The sequence below is a fragment of the Falco naumanni genome, chromosome 5 (genome assembly GCF_017639655.2).
Source record: "Falco naumanni isolate bFalNau1 chromosome 5, bFalNau1.pat, whole genome shotgun sequence".
Lineage (NCBI taxonomy): Eukaryota > Metazoa > Chordata > Aves > Falconiformes > Falconidae > Falco > Falco naumanni.
In genome coordinates this window covers 71086255-71110294 of record NC_054058.1, presented here as the reverse complement: position 1 = coordinate 71110294, position 24040 = coordinate 71086255, and the positions used below count along the sequence as shown (strand labels likewise).

The 24040-nt window shown below is 42.9% G+C and overlaps 1 protein-coding gene across 3 annotated transcripts in view; it reads right to left on the bottom strand.

The window, feature by feature from the left end:
- NET1 (neuroepithelial cell transforming 1) overlaps nt 1-24040 on the bottom strand; it is a 53984-nt gene that overhangs the window by 10203 nt on the left and 19741 nt on the right. Inside the window, exons 2-3 of one of the 3 annotated variants that reach the window (XM_040595624.1) lie at nt 14984-15050; nt 9832-9891 (exon numbers count right to left, since the gene is read on the bottom strand). In XM_040595624.1, coding sequence (XP_040451558.1) covers nt 9832-9891; nt 14984-15050 — 127 coding nt within the window. Of the gene's footprint in view, nt 1-1527; nt 1714-9831; nt 9892-14983; nt 15051-24040 lie in introns of those variants that run through there. The other 2 variants (XM_040595625.1, XM_040595626.1) reach the window with 2 other exon arrangements.

Genomic DNA, 24040 nt, shown 5'->3' with positions numbered 1-24040 from the left:
TAAAAGTGTACATAAATATATCATAATCATACACACAAAAGCTAAATTTGTGCCTCAGTGCCTCTGCTGGCAGGCAAGACTTCACACTAGTGGAATTTCTTCAAGTGCTTCTAGATGCAGGTTCACATTGTGAAAAGATTGCACCTCGCTGCTCAAAAAACCACCATACCAGGCTCTACTTTTGAACAACAAACATTTTCCTCTAGCAGCATGCATGCCTACAACCTTTCCCCCTATGCTAGGTAATAATTAGTAAGTGATCCTTGTAAAAACCACTGGAGTGCAATGTCCTACGTGCCAGTCCCAGACCGCTGAATACAAACAGGGTGACAAATCTAAAAAACACGCAAAGCAAGACTTTTCCTATTAAGCCAAATATGCAAAAAGGGACTTTAGTCACCAGCTTGAGTAACTCCTGCAGAACTCAGCGCCACCTGACTATCTTAAGATTCACGTGCAAGGAGCTCTCTGAATCTCAAGCTCTGTTATGAAAAGAGTTGTCTGCACTCAAACCGAAGGACCAGCCTCTGGCTTGACACTTTGGTATGGAGATTACAACCCCTGCCTTTCTCAAATTCAACAAGCTGTTCGAGACCAGGAGAGAAATCTGGCCTCACGCTCTGCTGATAATTTCAGTGGCTCTTGATAGCAACTCAGTACCCGGCTTTGATAGGAGTGGTGCCTTATGAGTCATTACTCAACCCCAGACCCAAAGTTTAACTTCAGATGCCTAGTGTACTGGTTATACCCTACAGAAAATTCACATTTTAAGAATTAGAAGCGATTTACTCTCCTTTAAGAAATCTGGTTTACGTTATTTCTCTCCCAACATCTGGTTTCCCTTTTGCACAACGAGATTGCCCAAGTTTGAATTTTTTAAAGCCAGGATTTTAAGAGGCTGGCGACTCAGACCGGAGCCCTCAAGCCCCAGAGCTGTCTGGAGCCGCCTTTATTTCTTTTCCGCCTCATCTCACCGCTAATCTCGGCCATAAAACCCTGCCCAGGGCAGCCAGTCCCTACCTGGCTGCTGAACTTTTGCCTTCTGTCGCAGCAGGAGGCATGCGAGCATTCACCAGGAATGCAATTACTCTCATCTACATAACAAGACATGATAGAAACAACAATAATAAAAAAAAACCCCAACCAACCCCCACGATATATTTTTTCTTTTCGTTCACGCAGTGAACAAGCACCCTCACTAGGGAGATCTCCAAAAGCGCGCACGGAGCCACAGGCTGTTCTTTAGTGAAAATCCCCCCAGGAGGAGCGCGGCCAGGCGAAGCGCCGAGCTCAGTTTCGGCTCCCTGGTCCCAACCCTCCGGGGGCTATGAACTTGACTTTTCTTTTTTTAAAAAGAATAAATGTTATTTTTAGATCGCTGCCTGCACCTCACTCCGGAGCCACCCTCCAGCGGGCAGCGTACACAGCTCGCCGCCTCCCCTCAAGCGCGGAGAGCGGGAAGGTGAGGGGGCTCCCTAACCCACCACTGGGAAAAAAAACCAACCCTTCTTCCCCACTCCTCCTCACCTCCTGCTCCCTGAAGGACTGGTTCTGCGCGTCGATAACCCGGATAGTCCTTTTGATGGGCAGCAGCCCCCCGAGCTCGTCGTGAGCCACCATGGCCGCCGGCCGCAGCGCCCCCTCCCTCCCGGCCGCCCCCACGCCGCGGCCGCTGCCGCCTCAGCCGGCGCTCATCCCCGCTCTGCCACCGCCACCGCGTCGCGCCCCATCCTCACTGCCAGAGGCGGAGCCTCCGCCACGGCCACGCCCCTCCCACCACAAGCCACGCCCCCTGCACCAGCAGCAGGGTGCCCGGGGACCGGGACCCTTCGGGCACCTTTCCTGGCCCGTATTTCCTCCTAAACTCCCCCGAAATGGGACCTCCGAGAGGCTCTGCCTGAAGACAGGACAACAGGGCCACCCACTGAGGGTCGAGGGGACAGTTCCATCACACCCCACAATGGAGGGCAGTTTGAAAAGCACGGGGCTTTCGCTATTTGTGCTCCAAAGAGATAAAGCCAAATGTGTTTCGTTTTTTGGTTTGTTTCCCACCACCCCCCCCCCCCCCCCCCCCCCCCCCCTTTGCTGGCACTGGCAGCATTGTGGCCTGCCGCCGCCTACAACTGCCACGCAAGCGTGGTGGTGGGATGTGTTCCTCCTGACGGTGGCTCTGGTTGCCGCCTCTGGAGCATAAAACTTTCACCACTGTGAGTTGCTTTTTTTGAACGGCCTCAGCCCTCCTTGCTCCAAAAAAAAAAAAAAAAAAAAAAAAAAAAAAAAGAAAGAAATCTTGTCTAGACCTGTGCTTTTAAGTCTGCTCAGCTTTAAAGGCTGTGCTGGCACGGCTCTGTTAGCCAGGGGCTGGGCTCAGCCTCTCCCCCTCTTCTAACAGGGGAGCCTGTCCCAGCAGGCCCAGCTGTAGATGCTAAGGGTTTGTATTTTTTGTTTGTTTGTTCAAGTCATATTATTCCTGGCACTGCTACAAATCTCCAAAATAAAAGGTCTCTTGTGCTGGTAAAAATAAACTGAGGTTATTTGATGACAGGAGGGCAGCTGTGTTTCTGCCTACCTATGCTAACCAACCTTCTTCTTGGAGGAGACAAATTGGGGGTGGCCAGGGGTACGGCAGGGTCCCTGCTGAGGGATGGACAGAGGGTTTGCAGCAGCATTGTTCAGAGTAGTGGGGAGGAGGAAAGTCCTGCTGTCCCCTCCCTGGCTTTTTTTTTTTTAGCTTTGTTTGCTTCTCTCCCGTGGAGAGCTGCTCTCAGCAAATCGGCGCCTGTTTAACCTCCGCAATGCAAAACCAGGACATTTAGGATCATCCACTGCAAGATTCTCAGAAACTCAGGATACAGTGAGTTTCCGCACTCTTGCTGAGAGAACAGACTGTGACTCCTTCAGATATGGGTAATCCTTTTTTGGATTACTGAAGTCAACCATTTTAAAGACAACAGAAGACCAACAGGGCAATAACTGGGGAGGAGCAGGCAAACCCTCCACTGAGTTAGATAATTTTTTTGGGAGTATCAAACATGCCTATTTCTCCTATAATCTAAGGTCAAATGTTTGTTAAACTTGGTCTAAAGATTCAGGAATGCTTCTCAACCCTGAAAGCCTGCCTCTTTTCAGTGGGATGTAGACACACTATGCCGAGTGAACTAGAAATAGGGGATGAACACCCAGGACCTGAGAGGGAAGGTGTGAAGCAGAGTCACACACACAGACGTGGCACTCAAAACACTTCTTGTTAGGACCAGAGCGTGATGTCCCACGTCCTGAAGCACTTCATGCCATATGAAGTGTTTTCTGTGATGTAAGTGTTAAACAGTCCTCCTGCTTCCCTAGCCCTCGGGGAAGGGACCTGCTGCTGTATGCCAGTGAAGCATGTGATTCACCAACGAGGAGATCCCTGACTTTCTGCGTGACACCTTGTGAGGCTAACTAATTTGCAGTGATGCAAGCCCCAGCTGATGTCATGTTGTGCAAACATAAAGCTCTGGCCTGATGCAACTCTGACCCTGTCTGCTCCCTGGCATGGCATGTGCAGAGGGTTACGTGCCCTGAACAACTGCCCTTCATTCAAAGCAAAGAGTGGGTAAGGCAACCTAGGTAACCTAAGACAAGCGGTTCCCAGCTGTCCCTGTGACACATAGGGTGATTTCTGTACGCCAGGTATATCTGTATAGATCATCAAGTGCCATTTTGAGGCGAAAGCCATCCTGGGTGGTGATGCACACTATGCAATGGGTACTCCCTGACCAACATACAATGCAGAGCACAGAGGGAAAGCAATGTTATCTAGAGAAGCCTGAAGACAGCAAGGGTGGAAGGGGATCTTGCACCCTTGTAAATAACCACCCCCCAGGCCCTAGGAAGTTCCTCTACAGCAATATAATCAGCATGGCTCCGAGTGTGCTACTATACCTGTACATTACCTGCCTCTGCCCTACTTACAACACATGCAAGAGGCAGCATGAATATGACCTTTAAGTTAGTAAAGTTCATTGTAGTGCAAACACCATTCCATTGGGCAAACCAACCTGAACAAGGTGGTGGTACTTGGGAACCCTCTGACGAAACCCAAAACAAATGGAAAAAGGAGAATTGTTCCTTGTTAGCAGAGGCAATAAAGCCGGACTTATGGATTTGTACCTTATACACCCCATACCATAAATCCCAGCTTTCCCCTTAACTCAGGACATTTTCTTCTACCCAGCACCATCTCCTGTGTCTTCCTAGTGTCCCCTTACCCCTCTGCCCTGGCCTCAATCTTCTTTGTGCCTTTCCCTGCCCCTTCAGCCCACTGGGCAGGATCAGCCCATGTCATGGTGGTTCTGAAGCCATGAGAACATAGCCCGGACAGTTGCTGCACTGAGAGATGGATAACAGGCCAGTTCTTCCTGCTCTGCTGCCAGTGGGTATTAATAGCATTCCTCGCCTGTACTCAAATGGGTGTTTTCACTTCTAGGAGCAAAATACTTTGGTGACTCCTCTCCTACTATCAAATTAGAGAGCTGGGAAGACTTCAAGTGACAGAGGAATCACCCAGCCCTCATTGTTTTACTCTTATTTTTAGCTTGCGTTTTCATTTCTACAGAGAAGGGAGGACTGCTGTTACACAGAGCTGTTTGCCTGAAGTCCTGGGCGGCCTCATACCTGCTACATTCCTTGCTCCTGCAAGTTATTTTGGGTAGGGCTGCTACTAAATAAAAATGTTCTCTGGGGTATTGACATGCCGTTTTGTTATTTCAGCCCCAAAGCATGATCAAATAAATTTTAGATTAACAAATGATGAATTCCTAAGAAAACATGCATCCAAATTCCAGTGTACAATTCCAGACTGATGTAAGTTTTCACAGTTAAAAATACTCAGTTGTTTAAGCGACATATGGCATCTGGCTAGTGCCAGGGGTTGCCAAGTGTGGCATGCAGGAATGTTCCCCCAACAGCTGAATATGTCCTTTAGCACCTGTGGCCAGGGTGACCAGCACTCCTGTCTCTTCTTTTGGCAGTACTCAAGCAAATCATGTGAGAGAATGGCAGGCACAGTTAATATAAAACCCTAGCAGGCCTGAATTGTGATTTTCAGCCTACCATCACTGGAAGAGAGTCATTACAGCACCCTCAATATCCTTGTAGTTCGACTCTGGCCATGTTACACAGCTCCAACCATCAGCCAGGCCACTTCAGGGTTGCTTTATTTTATACTTAACCCTGGAATAAGGCCGTTTGCAGCTGCTAACAAGAGCCAATGACAAAAGATCTCAGTTCTACCACTGGCTGGAGAGGAGAAGACAAGAGCTGGTGCATTAACAGAGCCTGGAGGCAGAGGGATATTCCTCAGTGGGCAGTTTTCCCAGTTTTCACAGATCCTGGATGCCTCTAATGTGCTTGACATCTGGATTCAATTTCTTCAAAGAAAGAACCTGCGACATTTTAATCCCTTTGGCGGCTTGAAGTCTCGGGGAAAACGAAAGCATCCATTACATTCATAGCATATTCATTTTCATTGTTGTGCGTGTATGTTTTCAAATCCTATTTACCAGGAACTGAAGTCCACCTAAAAACTTTACAGCTATTCTTAATGTGGTATATATAGTGTAACATGCAGAACACTCAAGGACTGGAATAAAGGAGATCTTCACAGGCAATTGTCTTCTCCCATACATGTTCACATACCCAGGGCAGTCAGACCCCCTCTGCCGTACACGTAGTTGTTTACCATCCATGAGCTGTGTTTAACATTCCACTCCCAGATATTTATATTGAGAGCCAAATTCAGAGCAGTATTCTGGAAAATGAGCAAAAGTAGGCTATGATCCATCAAGAGACTATTGGGTCATCCGAAAAGTTTATGAGCCAGTCTGGAATCCAGCATTTATTTTGGATAATGGGAGCTCACTATAATTAGCTGCCATTCAATTCCATTATACAGTTACAAATAAAAAAAACCCACAACCCTCCAACAACCCCAAAACAAAAAAACAACCACCAACCAAAAAAGAAGCCCACAACTCACAGTGCAGATGCATTTTCACTGAAATACAACCTGTGACATTCTGCAGACCTCTGTAGAAAACGAGTTACCTCAACCATCCCTGAAGTGAACATTTGTGCGCTCAGGCCAGAAAAGCAATTTCCATCTTATGAATATGAATGCACAGCAGAAAACATGGACCGTCCAGATTGGTAATATTAAATACAACATCTACCCTAACAACAGAGTAATGGAGCGAGAAGCTACAGTTGACTTCAGCTCCCAACCTGCTCACGTGCCAAAAGTTGTTTTTCAGAGTTGCACTGTGTAGCCAATGCCAGAGATGTTCATTTTGATCAAAGTCTATTTCCAAATACAAATTTGTAACTTATGCATGGGCACGTTCTTGCATGAATCAGACACGCCAATAAAATTCCCATGAAAGTCCTCTAGAGAGGTTATATCTTTGGGAGGGGGAAGGGAAGAGGGAAGGACTGTTTTTGTTGTTTCTTTAAAGCTTGTGGGTATATATTCTAAAGAAAGGAGTTACTGCTGCAGTTTTTTGCATTAGTGATGATCTTTAGGCTGTATTATCTCTGCCTGAAGCCAAGCTGCTTGTGAGGACTCTGACCATGGAAAGACACTCAATGGTGGCTTCAAGTGACCTGGACCATCACGAAGGCAGACACACAAGGATTCTCTCTCTCCCTCCTTTTTCCCCCAAGTAACTTTTTACATAAAAAAAAAAAGTTATCAGTGTTTATGTGCAGAATGTCACTATCAGCTTTATTGTCATAGTCTCTCTCCGCTATCAAAACTAGTACAACTCTAGGGCTTGTTTGGGCTGAACTCCTATCCAGGCTGAGTCATATTCACAGAACTGGTCCCAAAAAGGTGAGTAAGGCTTCGAGGACACAGCATGGAGGTTCATGAAAAGCATCTTCACTAAGACTTCACTTCCTTTCTAAAATCCCTGTTCCTAAAGCCTTACAAGGACATCCCATAACCAACAGAAAACACAATCCAGACGAGACGTGATTCTTACACATTACTCAGCCTGGCTTCATTTTGCCTCTGGTAAAATGCACCATTGTATCTGTCTATTCCCTGTCACATACTGGAAAGTATTTATCTAGTTGCTAACAAACAAAGACACACACACACACCTTCAAAAAACACAGCACTACTTCCTCCCATGAATCATTCAGCACCTTACATAACTGTGGGGGTAATATGGAACTGTTTCATATGTGATCACTTAACAAAAAGTTGGTCATAAACCTACCTGAAATGCAAAAATAAATCTCAGTTTTAAAACATAAAGATCTGCTTAACAAATTCCTGTCCTCAATTTCTTATTTCTGTCCCTGCACTGCAATTCACTCTCCCTTCTGTCTTACCCAGACAATTACCAACAGCTCACGTTGTACTATGGCTCCAGACATGATCTGGGTAGAAAATACTTTCTTCCTCCCCAAAGGAGCATGTTTTGGTATAAGAGAAGGGGTGGGTCAGTGCTGAAGGAAGTGGAAGCTGTAACTATGGTCTCAGGTTGTAACTTCCCACTCATATTTTCGCAGTGTTTGGAGGGTTTTAAGCTGCATGTCAAATTAGAAGCTTAACAGACCTAACAGATCTGGCTTGTTTTTGCGCAGGACTCTGGGCAGCAAGGGGGAGGTTAACAAGCCAAAATAAACAATAGCCAGGGCATTGTAGTCTATCTGGAGTGGCATGATATCCCCTGCCATTTTGCACACCATCTTCATGGTGTGTGGAATAATGATCTAGAATATGTGAGGTTTAAACGTCATTAAAGGACTGCTCAACCTTTTCAGAAAGACAGGTGCACATCCAAAGTAAAGAAACTCTTCCCTCTATTTTAAAAACATGTATTGGGTAGGGTGCCAAGTCTGGGATACTAGGGTGCAGCTACCTGCTCCAAAGCAGTCATTTATGGGATTGCCATCTGCATGGCAGTTTTGTCAGCACAATTATGTCTAGTAGGAGTGTGAATGCAAAATGCTGGCCGAACCCCTTTATTGCAAGTATGGTGACAAAACAACAGCTTGTTAGTTGAGAAATATTTGCTCAGGGAGATTGTGGAGCTGAAATAACAGTTATACTGTGGAGTTAGACATTTCTAGAGACAAACTCTGAAAAATCAGTTCCTATCTCTAAGATGGGGATAAAAAATATATGGTCTGACCATAACATTCTTAAATTATCTTCTCTTGTGACCTTTTTTCATCAATGAAATAGATATATCTATGTCTGATGGAGCCAAATTTGAGGCTATTTATTCACCCTCATCAAATCTAGACAGGGCAAAGTATAATTTGTACTCCAGCATAAGTGCCCAATGAGACTCAGAAGTACTGGTGATGTGTTTTGAAAATCTGACTATAGATAGTTGACTGTGGTGCTTTTGAAACTTTTAATAACCTTGAGAGTTGGTGTCAAAAAGCCTGAAACTTACAATCCAACCAGTACCGTTAATGTGTTTTAACAAGAATACTGGGGTGAATTGGGTGGATGTGGCTCAAACTCTCAAATGTTCAGGGGAGTCTGACCCTTTCAAAAGAACGAGTTAAAAAGTCAGGTTAAACAAAAGCTGGAGCCTGAACTTTGACTGCATTGGCCTAGGGATTTTGCTTTTTCCTTGGCAGATTTCTGTTAAAACTCTTAAAAGGTGCGTACACAAATTACTGTTGATATTTGAGTTTCACCTTGAAGTGACTGCTTTGTGGGAGAAACCCTAATTCTTGCAGTTTTGTCCGATACATAAAAAGGTAGTCCAATTAAAAAGATAAAAAGAGAAAAGAAAATCCTTTTCCCTGAGGGCAGGTTTCCTAGCCATAACACTCCCATCTGCATCAGAAAACCAGAAAGACCTCGGAAACAAAAGAAGCCCAAAACAGTAGGTTCAGAGACATCAGCACTTCTGTGCCACAGCCCTCTGCAGGTAATCTTTTTCGCTCTTTTCCCTCCCCTACTGGGAAATTACAGGGGTGTTCTTATCTGGAACAGGATATACAGTCTAGAGAGCTCAAAGCCCAGAGTTAGCCTGTTAGACAGTACCATCGGTCATGGAAAGCATCCAGCAATAGCCAGGTTAAGTGAGGCTAATAAATAATGCACAAACGCAAAGTAAGTGACAACAACAGAGGATGTGCTGGTCATTAGGTCAAAGAGGAAATTCCCCACTAACAAATTACTTTGAATCCCAGTCTAATAAACCGTAAAAACCACTTAGTTAACTCAATAGCTACATTCCTAGGAAAAACCCTATTTCTCTTCCCCTCTTCAGAGACGTGTCCAACAGTGAGATCTTCAGGGCAGATGGGCAGTGGAAAGCACTTTTTCTTTCAGAATACCAAGTCTGGATAGTCCTTGGAAAAAGATGCAATTCTGCACCTACCCACCCTAATTTTTGTAAGCTGCTTTAATCCATAGCTTTAAGAACAATTTACCACCCAGCCAGTTCAGCTTGTTTGCAATACAATGAAGTGCACTAACTAAAGTCAAACAAAGGGGCATTTGAAGGGGCTTTGCACAGTTTCACTTCCCGGCACTTGAAAATGCTTATGTTCTTGCTAACTATGGGTTACACACATTTATTTCACACAACATTAAAACTGTGACAGATTTAGGATTCAAATGATTAAAACAGGAGATCACAAACAGTGTTACTGATATCACTAGCAGGACTCAGCCCACCCCAGAGGTGTATGCAAGAGCAAACACAGCTGCAGATGTCTTGCAAACACAGAAAGTATAGTATACCCCAGTAGAAGCCACTGTAGCTGACAAAATAGATGACTGCACAATATTGTAGAGCAATGTGTTTTGATTACCTTAAAGTCAAGGCTGCAAAGACTGACTAGATCATCGTCTTTTGCTCGGCGCTTCCTCTTCTGTAAGAAATGAAACAAGAGTTATAGCTGTACACTCAATTTGCGTTCAGAAAGGCAGCTCTGTTTTTTTACAAAGCAGACTAGTGACATTTTCTTTCTTTACCCACCCACCCCCCCCAAATAACTGCAAAGAAACTAAAGGTTGAAAACAAATGCAAAGCATGTTTATGATATTTCATGAGTTTTGTCACCTGATCGATATCTCTAAATTACATGCTTATAAGCTTATTTCTCTGCACTCCCCTAATTGTGGTTGTGAGTAAAGGCTGAAGCAGGTAATCTCAGTAGCAAGACAGAACGCAGTGGTTACCATTGTGAAATTATTTGAGATTCATTTAGTTAAATGAAGCCACTTTTGTGGCTTCTGAGGTCAATAGTCCAGCAATAAAGTTGGGCTTTCTGAATGATTTAGGTACTACAAGGGTCAGACTTGGAGATCATTAGGATCAGAGGCCTCTAGGGGACATCTGAAGATATCATGCCTAAATTCTTAGAACGTTTGCTCACCAGCATTGGTTAAGGGTCTGTGAGTGAGGGGATCTACAGATTTCACCCTGGAGGCAGTCCCAGCATAAAGCAGTTTTGCATTAGGTTGGTTGTTCCTGCTCCTCAGCTACCTTCTAATAACTAAATATAATTTATTCAGGAGATTCTTACTGTGTATGAGGGATTTGTATTATAGTACACTTTCTTAAACAGCTTAATGTGAGGGCATTTTTGATCACCTATTTAATTCATTACTTCGGACATGGCTATAGACAGCTGTGGCTAAAGCACCCCTGCTACGAATACAATGAGCTAAAAGAATACATGCTTTTGTGGAAGATAGATGAAGCTTTTGGCTAGGGAGATCTCAGCTATTTTCCTTTCTGAAGAAGAGAACAAGCCAGTGGAACAATGATCAAAGACATCTGCACTGAGCTTCCTGATACCTCCCACTATTTCTGTACTATCTGTGCTCCTACGTTATTTTTTCATTGCCCAGATAATGGTAAACCAATTGTGGACTCATCCTGTTAGACTGTGCCAGCCTGCAGGTCACCTGGTCTGGAAAAAACATGGATCACAAGCATAAATTGTTTGGTCACCCATCAAACAAGTAGTTTATTTTCATCCTGTGTTTGACTGTTATCCTTCAACATTTCAAAATGAGTCAAGTTTATCCGCTTCCACTTCTTTAAGTACAAAGGAAAAAGAAACTATATTGTATTTTGATACTGGTCTACATGTTGTTTATCAGTTTAACAGACTAGGCATTGAACTAGGTGAAATGAGGAAAATACCCTCTCTGCAGCTGCAGAGGAAACTACTACTGCAAGTTCACTCTGAAGTTCAGCAGATTTCAGTTTTGTGCTCTACCAGTCCAGCAGCTTGACCCTCTGTCAGAAGCAAATATGTAATTCCTGTTTTCTTAGAATTTAATAATATATTCAAACAACTTAAAAGTTTCAGCTTTAAGAGGTTTGTCATCATTGTAAGTATATTTAAAATGTTTGAATACAACTCAAATTATTTTAAACGCTGACCAGCCTTCTTTTCATGGTTCCTTTGAAAATGTGATGCTGTTGAGGGGATGTTCAGCTTCCCTGGAGGGTTCTCAGAAACCTGTTGTTGGCTAGTCCTTTTGTATGACGTGTTTTTAGGCTTCAGTGTGTTTTCTGGTCTGTCAACACTATGCTGACTCTACCATTTAACTATTAAATACACACATGTAATGGTGACATATTACAGAAATGTACTCACTAGTTTCTTATGTTTTGGGTTTTGGTGCTGTGTTTTTTTCTCCTCAGCTATTCAAACTAGCTACAGAAGTGGATTCGAGTACAAAGTTCCCCAATGAGTTCAGTATTTCTGGGGTTTTTATGAATTTGCAAAGACAAGAAACTGACTCTGTCACGTAAGTCCCTTCACTGATAGACTTGCTAGCTACAGAGGAAAAAATTGTCACATGAGACATTATGACTTACCATATTTATAGCATTGACACTGAATTAATGTCCCAGCACACTCCATACTTTTTGAACAGACCTTTGGCAGGCTTGAGAACACATGCAAATACAGACATTTGTGGTGGGGGTTTTTTTTAGGTTTAGTAAAATATTCAGGGTTTGTTACTTATCAAACCCTGCAATAAAAGACTGCTATAACCACACCTTTTTAGTCTGCAGATTATTTTTCCCATATGTAAGTCAAGGATATTAGCATCTATTTAACAGAAGAAAACTTGCAATAAAGACAAAGACACCACGCCTTTTTGGTCTGAATATTATTTGTTCCTTATGTAGTTGAGTATATTAACTTCTTTAACATACAGCTCCAGACCAAAGCCCAGACACTAAGGGAAGGCCAAAGTTTTGTTTTTAAACTGGCTAGACTTATGCAATAAGTATTGCATTGGCTGGACCCCATTTCCTTTGCCCAATATAGTTTCATACAAAAACTTAGACATTTCACTGCAGAGCCAGCTGTGTCATTCCCATGTGGTGCCAGAACAGAAACAGATTCCAAGAAAACGGCCTCTTCAGACTGCACAAATCTGGGTGTTTAAAGCCACATGATAGAAAAGCAACTGCTATGGTACTGTTTTCTCACATTTTTGAGACGGTCACGATCAGAGATCTGATATGTTAACCTTCGCACGAAACTCAAGTCATGTGGAAAAAGTTACTTCTACGAAAGTTATTAAACTGTAAAAACCGTGAGACCCGATTTAGGCTCTCAAAGAGGTATTGTAAAAGAGAAGCCTGAAAAATGCTAATCAGGAAGGCAGATCTAAATATTTTGTGACTTTTTTTTTAGAATGACCTAAACAACACCATGAGCATGAATGTTAATCACATTTCAAGGATTCCAATTAAAGCTCCAGAAATGCTTTTTAAGAAAGTACTGTTTTTCAATTTGATTACAATTCTAGTCAACTAGTTTTCTTCTCTCCTACTAAGTGCTTTTGCCTAAACCCAGGATATTTCATTCTTTAGGGATCAGTCTGTTTTTTGTGGCTTATTGCCCACCTGAAGTCATAAAACACCAATAAGGTTTCAGGTAAGGAATGTGCATCAGGACCGTTAAGACAACAAAGATCAAGTGCTTGTTTATCATAAACGAATCCTCCTCAACAAAAAGGAAGAAAGGAAATAGACCATGAGTAACGTTGTTTCCAGTCAGAAGCCACCCAGAGGATGTTTTAACCCAAACTGCATTAGTCTTCTCTTAGAGTTAAGCAGAACATGCACTGGTCCTCCTCTTCACACCCATCCCACTTCTGCAGGCATTAAAAAGACACTTGGCTTAGTTACCCACTTCCTCTGAGGCTCAGGCCAGGTACATTTTACAGACTTTTGGCCAAACAGCTGCACAAACTATGGTATGAAGAGATGCTGTTTGTGACTGGCATACAAGTACTTGGTGGTCAGTGGTCATGGAGAAAAAAACCCCTTGTGTGACACGCTTAATCCATCCAGCACATGAGACATGACACCAAGAAATGTAGAGTTCTTGCTTGCCTACAGGCTGCTGCCAAATACAGCGCTGTGGTCAATATGTGTCAGCAGAATTACATTGGCAAAGCCTCTAAGCAGAGACCTGGTTCCCAGCCATGCAGTAAGGGTACATCTGCTGGGCAACTAAACTGCACAGCTATGCTTCTTTCTCTCCTCCTTTTTGCTTCTCTTCCAGTGTTGGGTCTATCAGTCCAAGACTAACTTCTAGTCACAGGAAAGCTTGAATCTCCAGAAAAGGGCTGGATTTCACCAGCTTTCACCAGATGCCCACCATCTGTAGCTGCAAACGAAGCTATTTGGGCTTGAAGGGAGAAGCGGAGGTGGACTAGGTTGATGAGGGACATGATGGAGAAATGCAGATAAGCAATTAAGTCCTTCCAAAATCAGTTCTTTCAGTTTTTTCAGTCTGTCATGACAGACAATATGGTCTGTCTAAGAGCTGAACTGAATATGCACATAGCCAAATAAAAGCAGATTAAAAAACCACACAAAGAACAGGAATAACCTGAAACTAAATCAAAATATTTTTGTGTTGTTAGAGCACAATCTTTTCAAATTTGAAAGAATATAATTTCTAGGGCTTTGTAATATTCAAATGTATATGTTTAATGTAGCTGTACTCACCAGATGAAAGTTTCTAAAATTGAGCAAAAGAAAAATCTACAAGAGATTAATGGTTTTATTTAATCCACTCCCACACTGGACTGGTGTTCGTGCAGCCTCAAAATTGCACATGGCTGCCCTTCAAGGCACTGCCAATGTGCCTGTCTAAATGGATGCTTTCACAAGAAGCTCCAGCTGATTTTAGATGGGATTTCCCTTATGAAAGGTAGTCCTCTCCTTTTCCCCACCTCCAGACACATTCTCACGCCTTAACTCGTGCCGACACAAGCATTCATACAGCTTGTGCAGTCAGCTGGATCAGCTCATCCAAAACTCTTTGTTTTCTTTTTGGTAAGGCAAGTTTTTCAGCTAGATCAGTTTGCTGGCCGAGGATGGAATCACCACTTCCAGGGGCAGTGGGGGGCAAATCAGCTTAGGTAGTTCATGAAAGCCAGCTTTAAGATGGTACAAGATCTATATACACAACACCAGGCACTATGCACCTACTTCAGCTGATTAATTGCCTGCAATTTGTGTGAAGAGGGACAGACTTCATGAAGCAGCAATTCAGAATAGAAACCCAGTGTAGGTCCTCTCTGGAGAGTGGCTCATCTTTACCAGCTCTAGAGGCTGGATGCGAACCACTACTCTAGCAAGGGATGTATCTTAAAGGATGGAGAGAACAGAGTACAAGGCTTACAGCAGTAAGGCCATGCATTGCTGGCTTAGTTAGCAGGACTCTTGAAACATATCAGAAAGTAAGTTTATAAAGAAACCATAGTGTCCAGGATATCCTACCTTCTCTTCACTCCTGTGTGCAAAAAGCACCCTCTAGGTAAAGCTCAGAAGCCTCAGTGGCTCAGAAAGCGTCTAGCCAGGCAGAGGGGAATGTGTTGATTTTCTTTCTCTTCCAGAGGGACCTTCATCTCTGTATTCCTGCTTTTGTTTGCATGCTTTTGCAATATGCACTCCCCAGCTGTTTTACTCACCAGGGTGAAGTCCCAGTGTGGTCCCGGAGTCAGAAACGTGAAAGAGCTGCCTCGCCTCAGAAGGTACCTGTGAGCAGAAAAAAAGAATAAGGTAAATAACTTAGGGGTTACTGTAGTAATTGATAAACTACATCTGTTTTCCACAGCTTTGATGGTATCATACATCTTCAGGGCTAGCACAAAAGTTGCAAAGACAATGATGTAGCACACTCTTTGGGAAGGGAAGACCAAAAGGATTGCCAGTATTCCCCATCACAATTGCAGGTGTTAGCTTTTAAAACCTTGTTTACTACAATGAATGGCTCTGTACAACACAGGCAGGCAAAACCTCCACTGGGCCCTGCAGGCTGGTCTGAAGGAAAATCTCTTTTTGACCACAAACCTGCCAATCTGACCAAGAGGAAGGATAAAACAATAATAATAATAAAAAATAATAATAGTGTGGCCTCATTTTCCAAGGTTAATAAAGCTGAAATGAAAGGAAGCAGCAAACTGCACCTTTGACAATGCAGACTTGCACTTTCCCATAAAATTACAACCAGAAATTGAGTTGTGGTCTTTCATTAAGTTGTTCTCGATCCAAGAAAGTTAAACCACCAGAAAGCACTACACACAATAGATCGTTTGTATAATCCTTGCTCTTTGAACAATGCTAAACGAATTGCCTTATGCAAGTCATTTATTGTACTAGCACTGAGTTAAGCAAACAAGTTACGTTCCAACTTTCACTGTCTGGTGGACTTAAGGTATGTTTCCAGCAACAATTTTTTAAAGCTTATTCTGGCCGTAATATGGAGAAACATTATTGTCTGTCATTGGGTTTCTGCATGTAGAATTTTAGTTCCACATGGGCCACACACTTTTTTTTCAAAGGCAGCCAGCTGCATCACCTAATGGGGAGATTTCCCCCTTGCTGTCACAAACTCTGACAGAAAAGGCATCTCCTCACCAGCTGCACCTTTCTTCTTCATACTAAGATCCCACAGGATTATCAAAACCCTGGAAATAATATAGGAAAGCAAATCCTTCTGACTTTCAGAGGACTAGCACTCCAGCATTGCTCAGGCATTACTGAAAATTCATCTCACAATATTAGTAGTATTTAACATCAGCAGCTCTCTGTATCGAAGAGAAAAAGCATTTGTCTGTAAAAGGTTTGTGCAGGGTGCGGTGTTCTGGATTGGTATTTGGAAAATATAAATCAACCATCCAGAAATACTTTTGCACTTCTACCAGCCAGGGCACAGCAACGAGATAAATATTTTATGAAGTGTACTTTACTGGAAGCAAGATGTGAAGGAATAACAGGATGCTTTTGGTGATGAAGCAAACATTTTATGCAGCAGATGTAGATTGCTCAGGTGAGCTTATCAGTGCTTTTCCTCCAGAAATACATTTCTATGCTGTCCCTTTGCTTAGCATATGTCTGTTAATACACATGACACTGTATTTTACTTCAAACTCAAATGTAAGAAGAAATCTAAGAACTGCCGAATGCCTGAGCTGGTTCTGTGCTACTCTCTCTAGGAAGGACTTTGTCCAGGCAGTGGATTTTTTTTCTTGGAATGACCCAAGGAGATGACCCAAAACTGTTATGTGGCACCTGGTACCAAAAAGACAAGACCACAATGTGCAAGAAGGGCACATTCTTTTCATTCTGCACTCATGGTGAAGGAATGTGTCTGGTACACATAAAAAGCTGAAGCAGCCTTAGCAGAAAGTTACATACTTTGCTCTGGACAGGGAGTTAGAGCTGTTTGGACACCTCAGTAGGTCGCATGGAATAGGAGCAACCCTTCCCTGCATCTTCTGGGGTTGCTGAAGTCCCCTCAGGACCTGTTTAGTAGCATTTCACCTGGTCTAAGGGTTCAAGAAAGGTAGCTGCTATATAAGCAGTGAAAATAGTAAGCAAGCAGCATGTGCGGTGGAAAAACAGGAAGCATGAACGTTGTCATGGGCTTCAAAGTGGTTGGAATAGTAAATATGTCATTTATGTTATATATATATGTAGACTTAGATATCTGAATATATAGCTATCTAAAAAGAAATATTTTATTTTTAAATAATATATACCATAAAATATTTTATTTTAAATATTAAATATAATAAAATAAATAAAAATTACAAATAAACTTGTTCAAATTACCATATGCATGAATTATAATTTACGTAAAATCAGAGGAAGCTGTTCCTCAGACCACATGACCTTCAGGTACCTTTGGATCAGCCAAAAATTTTTAATACAATCACTATGTCTGTGACACTGCTCCAGAAAGGAAAGTGGCATTTCCAAGAGCTGCATACCAGTACACTGATCACTAGATGGAGAAGAAACTTCTAGGAGGGAACATTCTTTGGGATTTACAAGAGTACATACCGCTTCAGAAGTAAATCTGGGAATAAGCATCAGATTTCTTTGAAATTTAAAATAGAGCCATTTTTTTCACATGAGAAAGAAAAATCCTCACTGTTTAATCCCAACATCTAACCTGCTAGGCTGCTCAGATCAAAATTTATGAGCTTGATTAAATATTCCTTGACTTCAGATAGAAAAGCAAAGAGATAATTAATGGTCTGCAAACTGTGCCATGCACAACTAGAAAGAGCTACTAGAATGGACTAAGCCTCAGTCTCTAAGGCAGGCATGAGCTTTCATGCTGGGAAGCAGAGGCACAATTTTATCCCAGGAACCTTGATCTTTGACAACAGAGGCAGCCAAATTGTGGCCTGGAAGCCACAGGCTTGCAAACTGTTCAGAGTATCTCCCAGTCATCCCAGTATGGATGTGGGCTGCTTGTAGCTGCTCCAGGTGCATTGTCTGAGGTCCTGGGTGCACCCTGAGTTGTGCCTCACTGCCCACAGGGAGCAATGGGACTGCAGGCACAAAGCTGCCATTGAGTACAAGCATGAGTTTGGCCCATTTGTACTAGTGCACTCAGCTTCCAATGAAAAGGAGATTTTACGTGGTATAATAAGAAAGTTTGGCTACAGCAATCTTTCAAAAAGCTCAAATTTAAAGGTATGGTACACCTATCACCATGTCCTCTTACATTTACAGGTTTCAAGCAACCACTGTAGGATTCTGTTTGTTGCCCAAGTGTTTCATTCCTATTATACAGGCATTATAATAAGGTTTTTATCCAAAGGAGTGTTTTATTTTGGCACACATGCTGTAAGGCAATGTACATTGTGGGATTGCCTATGCAGCATTTCACTTTCCCCTCTGCTGAAGCTGGGGTGGGACTCATATAGCCAAAAGTGTGAGAAGCCTCCCACTCGCCTCCCTGCTGTTCTTGAAAAAGGCTTTTCTTGGTGTCTCCTGGGAACCTACCTGGTGGTATCTTCCAAAACACAACCTATAGAGATGATCACACATGTATTAATCTCTCTACTGCTACTGTTCAATATCAAGACTACATAGCCACTATTCTTTCATGAAAAGGAGAAATGATCACATATGACAGGCATTAACTTGGAAACCTCAGCATTTTAAAATGATTTGCAGGGGTGGGCAGTACAATAGGATTAAGGTTCAAAATTCTACAGGCACCTTTGTTTCCAGTTGTCCACAAGAGTTGGAGAGACATTTCTCCATCTCAGACTCCATCATCTAAACTTTCTTCCTTTTGTCACGCAGCTGTGGGGAGAAATGCAGCTAATCCCTTCCACAAAAGGTATGCAATATAGAAATATCTGCCCCAGTTAAAAAGTTCCTTTCAGTCTTCCAAACACCCAACACAGATCTTCCACAACAACAGAGCTTGTTATAGACCAGCTGTTGTTTCCTCCTTTTCATTTCTTCCTCTTCAATGGTCTAGTAAGAAGACTCAGTCAAGAGAAGAGGGCAAGGGAGAAATCAGAAACTGCTCTTTTCTTCACATGCCCCCAACACAACATCGACAGTGTTTTGGGAGTAGGAATTCTCTTACTTGTTCTAGATCTTGGTATCACAGACATTTCCTGACCATGTTTTCTTAACAGGAATGAGCCTTTTGTGGTGTAAAGAGGTCTTACTGATCCTTCTTCCTTTTCAAGACATTAGCCAAGTATGGAGAGCTGAGATCTGCCAGGAACCATAAGGAATGGCAAATGGACAGATATCAAGGGAAGCGGACTCATGCTAAGTGGAAAAAAGACCTTTAGGGAAGTGGCCTCCCTCATCTCAAAGCTTCACCACATGACATCCCCGTGTCTCCTCCTGTCACTGCTTGCTAACTGAGCCCTGATGAGGTACCACTTAAGCAATGATCATGGGAATGATTACCAGCAGAACTGCTTGGGTTTTTTTCCTCTGCTAGAGCCTGCAAAAGCACAAAGCCAAATTTAGTCACCTGCATGACTACTACACATATTACATGCAAATGAATGACTCATGACTGTGGTGCTTGCATGGGTATCCCTTGCAAGGTCTGTCAAGAATCTGAAGACAGCACTGGTGAACTAAAGGTCAGTGATGACCTTAAGAGCAATCCTGGAAGTTTTATGAAATGCATCTCACAACACAACATGAGAAAAAGCAGAGCTGTGTGATGGAGCACTGCACTGTTGGTCATTGCTCAAAACACCGTATGATTAATTGAAACAAGTTCAGAATAGCCTGGATGTAATGCTTTAGTACCTGAAGACAGCAGAATAAAGTATTGTGCTTGTGCCAGTAGTTGGATATAGTTAATTGCTGTGTTTACTGCAAAGCTGTTTCAAGAGCCCAGCCCTGTTGTGGGGACATTCACAGAGATCCCTGCTGTGTCACCCAAACGAAAAGATTAAATTTGTGTTCAGTCACTTCCTTGAAAAAGATTCTTCTTGATAGACTGTCTCCAGCATAATTTCCTTGTTTAAGACAGGATGAGCAGATATAGACCCTTTCCTTATCTTACCAGGCCCAAGACAAGCAGAAAGTGTTAATTATAGCTGGCTGATTCATGTAACTTTGAAACCTATTTCAAAGTGATTAAGAACTTCAGGGTTATGAAGACAATTGCGTGAACACACAAAAATAAGTTTCAAGATGTAAAATGTTGCAGCAACACGCTGGCAAAGCAGATCTTTCTAAACTAAGAGCAGAGGAAGGGCAATCTTGTTGAGATTGTGCAGAAAGAACAAACACTTCTGTTTTGGTACCCTCCGTTTACTTCAAGAAATGAATGTTCCAGGCTGCTCACCAGCAAATGAGGATACTGCCAGGCTTGCCAAGGGTATATCTTTGCAGAGCCTGTTAAAATAGAGATTGCCATACTGATGGTCCATACAGACATTAGCTTTGAAATATTTTTAACCTTAGAAGTGCACATTTAATTTGTATTTTCAAGTTTGTATTGGCCTGCAAATAGGTTTAGAAAAGCAGCTACCAACACTGAGGGAGGCAGGAGAAGTCCTGAACAAAAAACCTGTTCTGCAACATAGCAGGGAAGGAGATGGGGCCCCAATAATCTTAATAGAGGAAGTTTGGGCAATTTAGTAGATAACATATTGATTAAGGCAAGTGGGCAGGCTCAATTGTTTCACATTGAAGTCAGACTAAGGAAACAGTCATTGTTCACCGCCTTCCTTAAATAAACATCAGGCTCCACTCACCAGCACAGGCAGCCTGGATGTAGCAATGGCAGTGAGCACTTGGCCAAATTTGTCCTCAGACTTTAAGGATTCCCTTCAGCGCTGGATACATTTTGAATTTCAGAAGGCAAGTGTAAACAGCAGTGAAAAAACACATCTAATCTTAAATCAATTTATCAAAAAGCAAATGTTTCTGTCAAACACTGCGTTGCTGCTTAATTTTTTTTTTTAATTGTTTGTCTTCACCAGAGACATTTTTTGCATTGACTTCTGCTGGGTTTTTTTGAGGAAGGAGGGGAAAAAGCAAGCCATAAGTAAGATTTTGGGGTCAATAAAAAACCAAAAGACATCCTCAAAGGGCGTGCTAGAATACATTCCCATTAGACTAGAGGATAAAGCACAGAAGAGCTTCACTCATCAGGTTAGAGCAAGTTCCCACTAAAGTTATTTGAAACATTTTTCTCCCTTTTTACTGTAAATCCGCACAGCCTAGTCAGCATCATTTGACAGTCTGCACTCTTTTTTTACTTATTTTTGATGACTTATCCAGGAAACTGCAGAAATGCTTTGATCTGGCTGCTCTCTTAACTTTTTAAAGTTCCAAAATACATTCTTCAGACTGGGCAGCAGTTCTGTGTTTCCTTCCCCTCTGACTTCCAACCTCCTTTTTTTGTGTTTTCAGAGTAAGCTGTTCTTAAATATAAACCACTTGCACCAGTTAAGTAACAAGATGGTGAACATTACACCAACATGTACAGACTGAAAGTACATCTTTCCCAAAATGAGCAAGCCACACTGGTGAAGCCTGTTTTGAATGACAAGAACAGAAAAGCTCCACAAAGAGTCTTTTGAATTCTATTTTAAAGCTTTTCTACAGGGGCAAAACACAGAGCCTCCGGATTTCCAACTTACTATAGTTAATATTTCCATTTCAACAATATCCAGAGGCCTTGGCCAGTATAAGAGGCCTCCCGAGCACTGTGCAAACAAACTCTGACTAAGGGCACTTACAGCAGTCCTTGCACGGTTCCTTATCTTGAAAAGCTGCAGGGTAAAAGCTTTACTTGAAGAAAAATCTATTGACAGACATTTTAAATATCTAAAAGCAAGACAGAAGAACTCAGTACTTCAATGGCTGAGAGGAAAATGGTGCCAGTGAACTCCGCATGGAGTTCAAGTTTGCAGACTGCTTCTCTGTCATTAATGCTACCTCATTAATGCTACCACTGCCAGCAGCACACAAAAGGAAGTGGGATACTTACAGCCATAATTATATAGAGAGCAAAAGAATGACTGGTTGCTCTCTGGAAATGTGGTTTAGAAAGCTGCAATAACTTTCTGGCATCATCATCATCACGGTTTGCAACACTGGTGCAATTAGTAATACTAGCAGTCTCAGCTTTCAAATAGCAAAGCCATGAAACCCCATGGCAGTAGAGTTAAACAGTGATCAAAACACTTCAATCCACCTACCACTTGGAGAGGCCCAAGCAGTGCTACTGCTGAGCTGAGAACTTCTTGTACTTTTCAGACACTCTGGAATAGCCATTATTTTGTTCTATTATGTTGGAACAACCTCTGCTTCTAAAAGGAAGCGCTTTCAGACACTCTGGGCAGGTTTAAGTTATACAAAGAACATTAAATTTTTGTTTAAATAGTTTTATGAAGTTCAGCACAGACTGAATGGGAAGAGTAATTTTCCATTTTAGAAGTGTTTACTTCTCACAGGTATTGGTGGAATATTATAGCTATTTGTCTGAAGAAGCAATCAACAGCAGCACTGAACACAAGCAGATAAGCCCCAAGGAGATTAAACATGCACTGATATCCTCAAATAATCACACGCTTGACCTCTCCAGAGCTGCACATTAACAGTCTCTCCACAGCCAACACAGCAACATCTAGTTTCATCTGAGGATTGAAGTGATATCTTTTCACCACAGACTTCCCTTATGACCCAAGCATCTTCCTTCCAGATTGCCTTCACACTTTCCTCCCCAACTGGGTATCTGCTCCAAGTCAAATTCAGTAAACACTAAGCTCCCTAGCACTGTTGCTAAGGCTGGTAGCCAGAGCTTTCTGCAGGAGAAAGAGGAGGTCTTTTCAGTAGCACGTGGTCAAGTCTCCTCTCTTCCCCACCCTAAACCTTTTCCAACTGTTCAAATTACTTCAGTGCTTATGCTTAGCACACATTGGCATTTTTCAAAGGCTTCTGGTTGAATGATGTGCTGCAGCACACCAGCAACTGAGCACTGAAATCAAACAGATAACAATAGCCTTTTGTGAAGATTATTTGTAAGAATACCATTTCGGTGATTTAGTTTACATGACTGTGCAAACATTTATGCCGGCCAAACTGAGATGTAGCAAACATAAGCCTGGATAGGAAAACCTGTGGTCCGCTTTGGTCACAAGCTAGCCTGCTGAGACAACTCTGCAGCTGCACAGACCATCTTCAACTGCCAACCTGATGGGAACACCGTAAACATCTCAGAGAACCTATACTGACGAGGAAACAAAGAAAACCTGGATGCCTGGAAGGGTCCATGAGTCCAGGCCATGCCCAAGCTGAAAGGACAGAAGCATCACCAGGCACGAGTGGAAACTGTGGTGCTCTGGAAGTATGATTCCTCTTTACAAGGCACAGGAGGGAGCTGCTGTCCCCATGGACTTAGCAGTTATGTCTTCCTGCCAGTGATGCCCCAGAGCATCACCCAGCTGTTCCCTCACCCAGGCATTTGCCCTTGCCGCCACCCATGCTTTGCTTTGGAAGACAGCAAGAGCTGACTCTCCTCCACTCAGCCTTATGGCACACAGGGGCACAGCTGAACAAAGACAGCTCCAGTTCTGCAAGCAGGTACTCTTGCCTGCAAGCATGTAAGAGAGGATTATGGCAATAATCCATCACTGGGAAGAGAAAAACTTTATTCCGCTTTATTAAGAGAAAAATGAAAGCTGCTGACAGAACATCTTCTGGTACATGATTAAGCACATGCTGCATGTAGTAATTCTGCCCACTTCACAGAGCTATTTGTACTCTCATTTACAGAGATATGATGTAAATGCTGAAGTGGAGAGGGGAGGAGGGCTGTAGGGAGAAGCAGTGCAGCTGCTGACAAAATATTTCGCTTGTCAGCAGCCATGCAAGCGCTCTCACTGCTGCAGGATCATCTCTAGCAGCAAAGCACAGCTCCCTGAGGCAGAGCTAATGCACCCCCAGCTCTTGAGCCACTGAGCTTTGTGCATCAGGCCCTTGTCAATCAGGTCTGTCGGCAGTGCACGACTTCTCACATGAATGATGAGCTAGAAGATAATCCTAACAATTAAAAACCAGGAACAGAAATAAAACCACACCAATACCACATGCCGAACCTTGTCTCCCCATTTCCTGCTGAATGTGTAGCCAGGCCACGGCTCATCTCATCTGTCAGCCCCCCGGATGGGAGGCAGTTGTCCAGGCTCCCCTGTCACTCCTGGAGAGAGGCTGACACCTCCAGCCAGGCA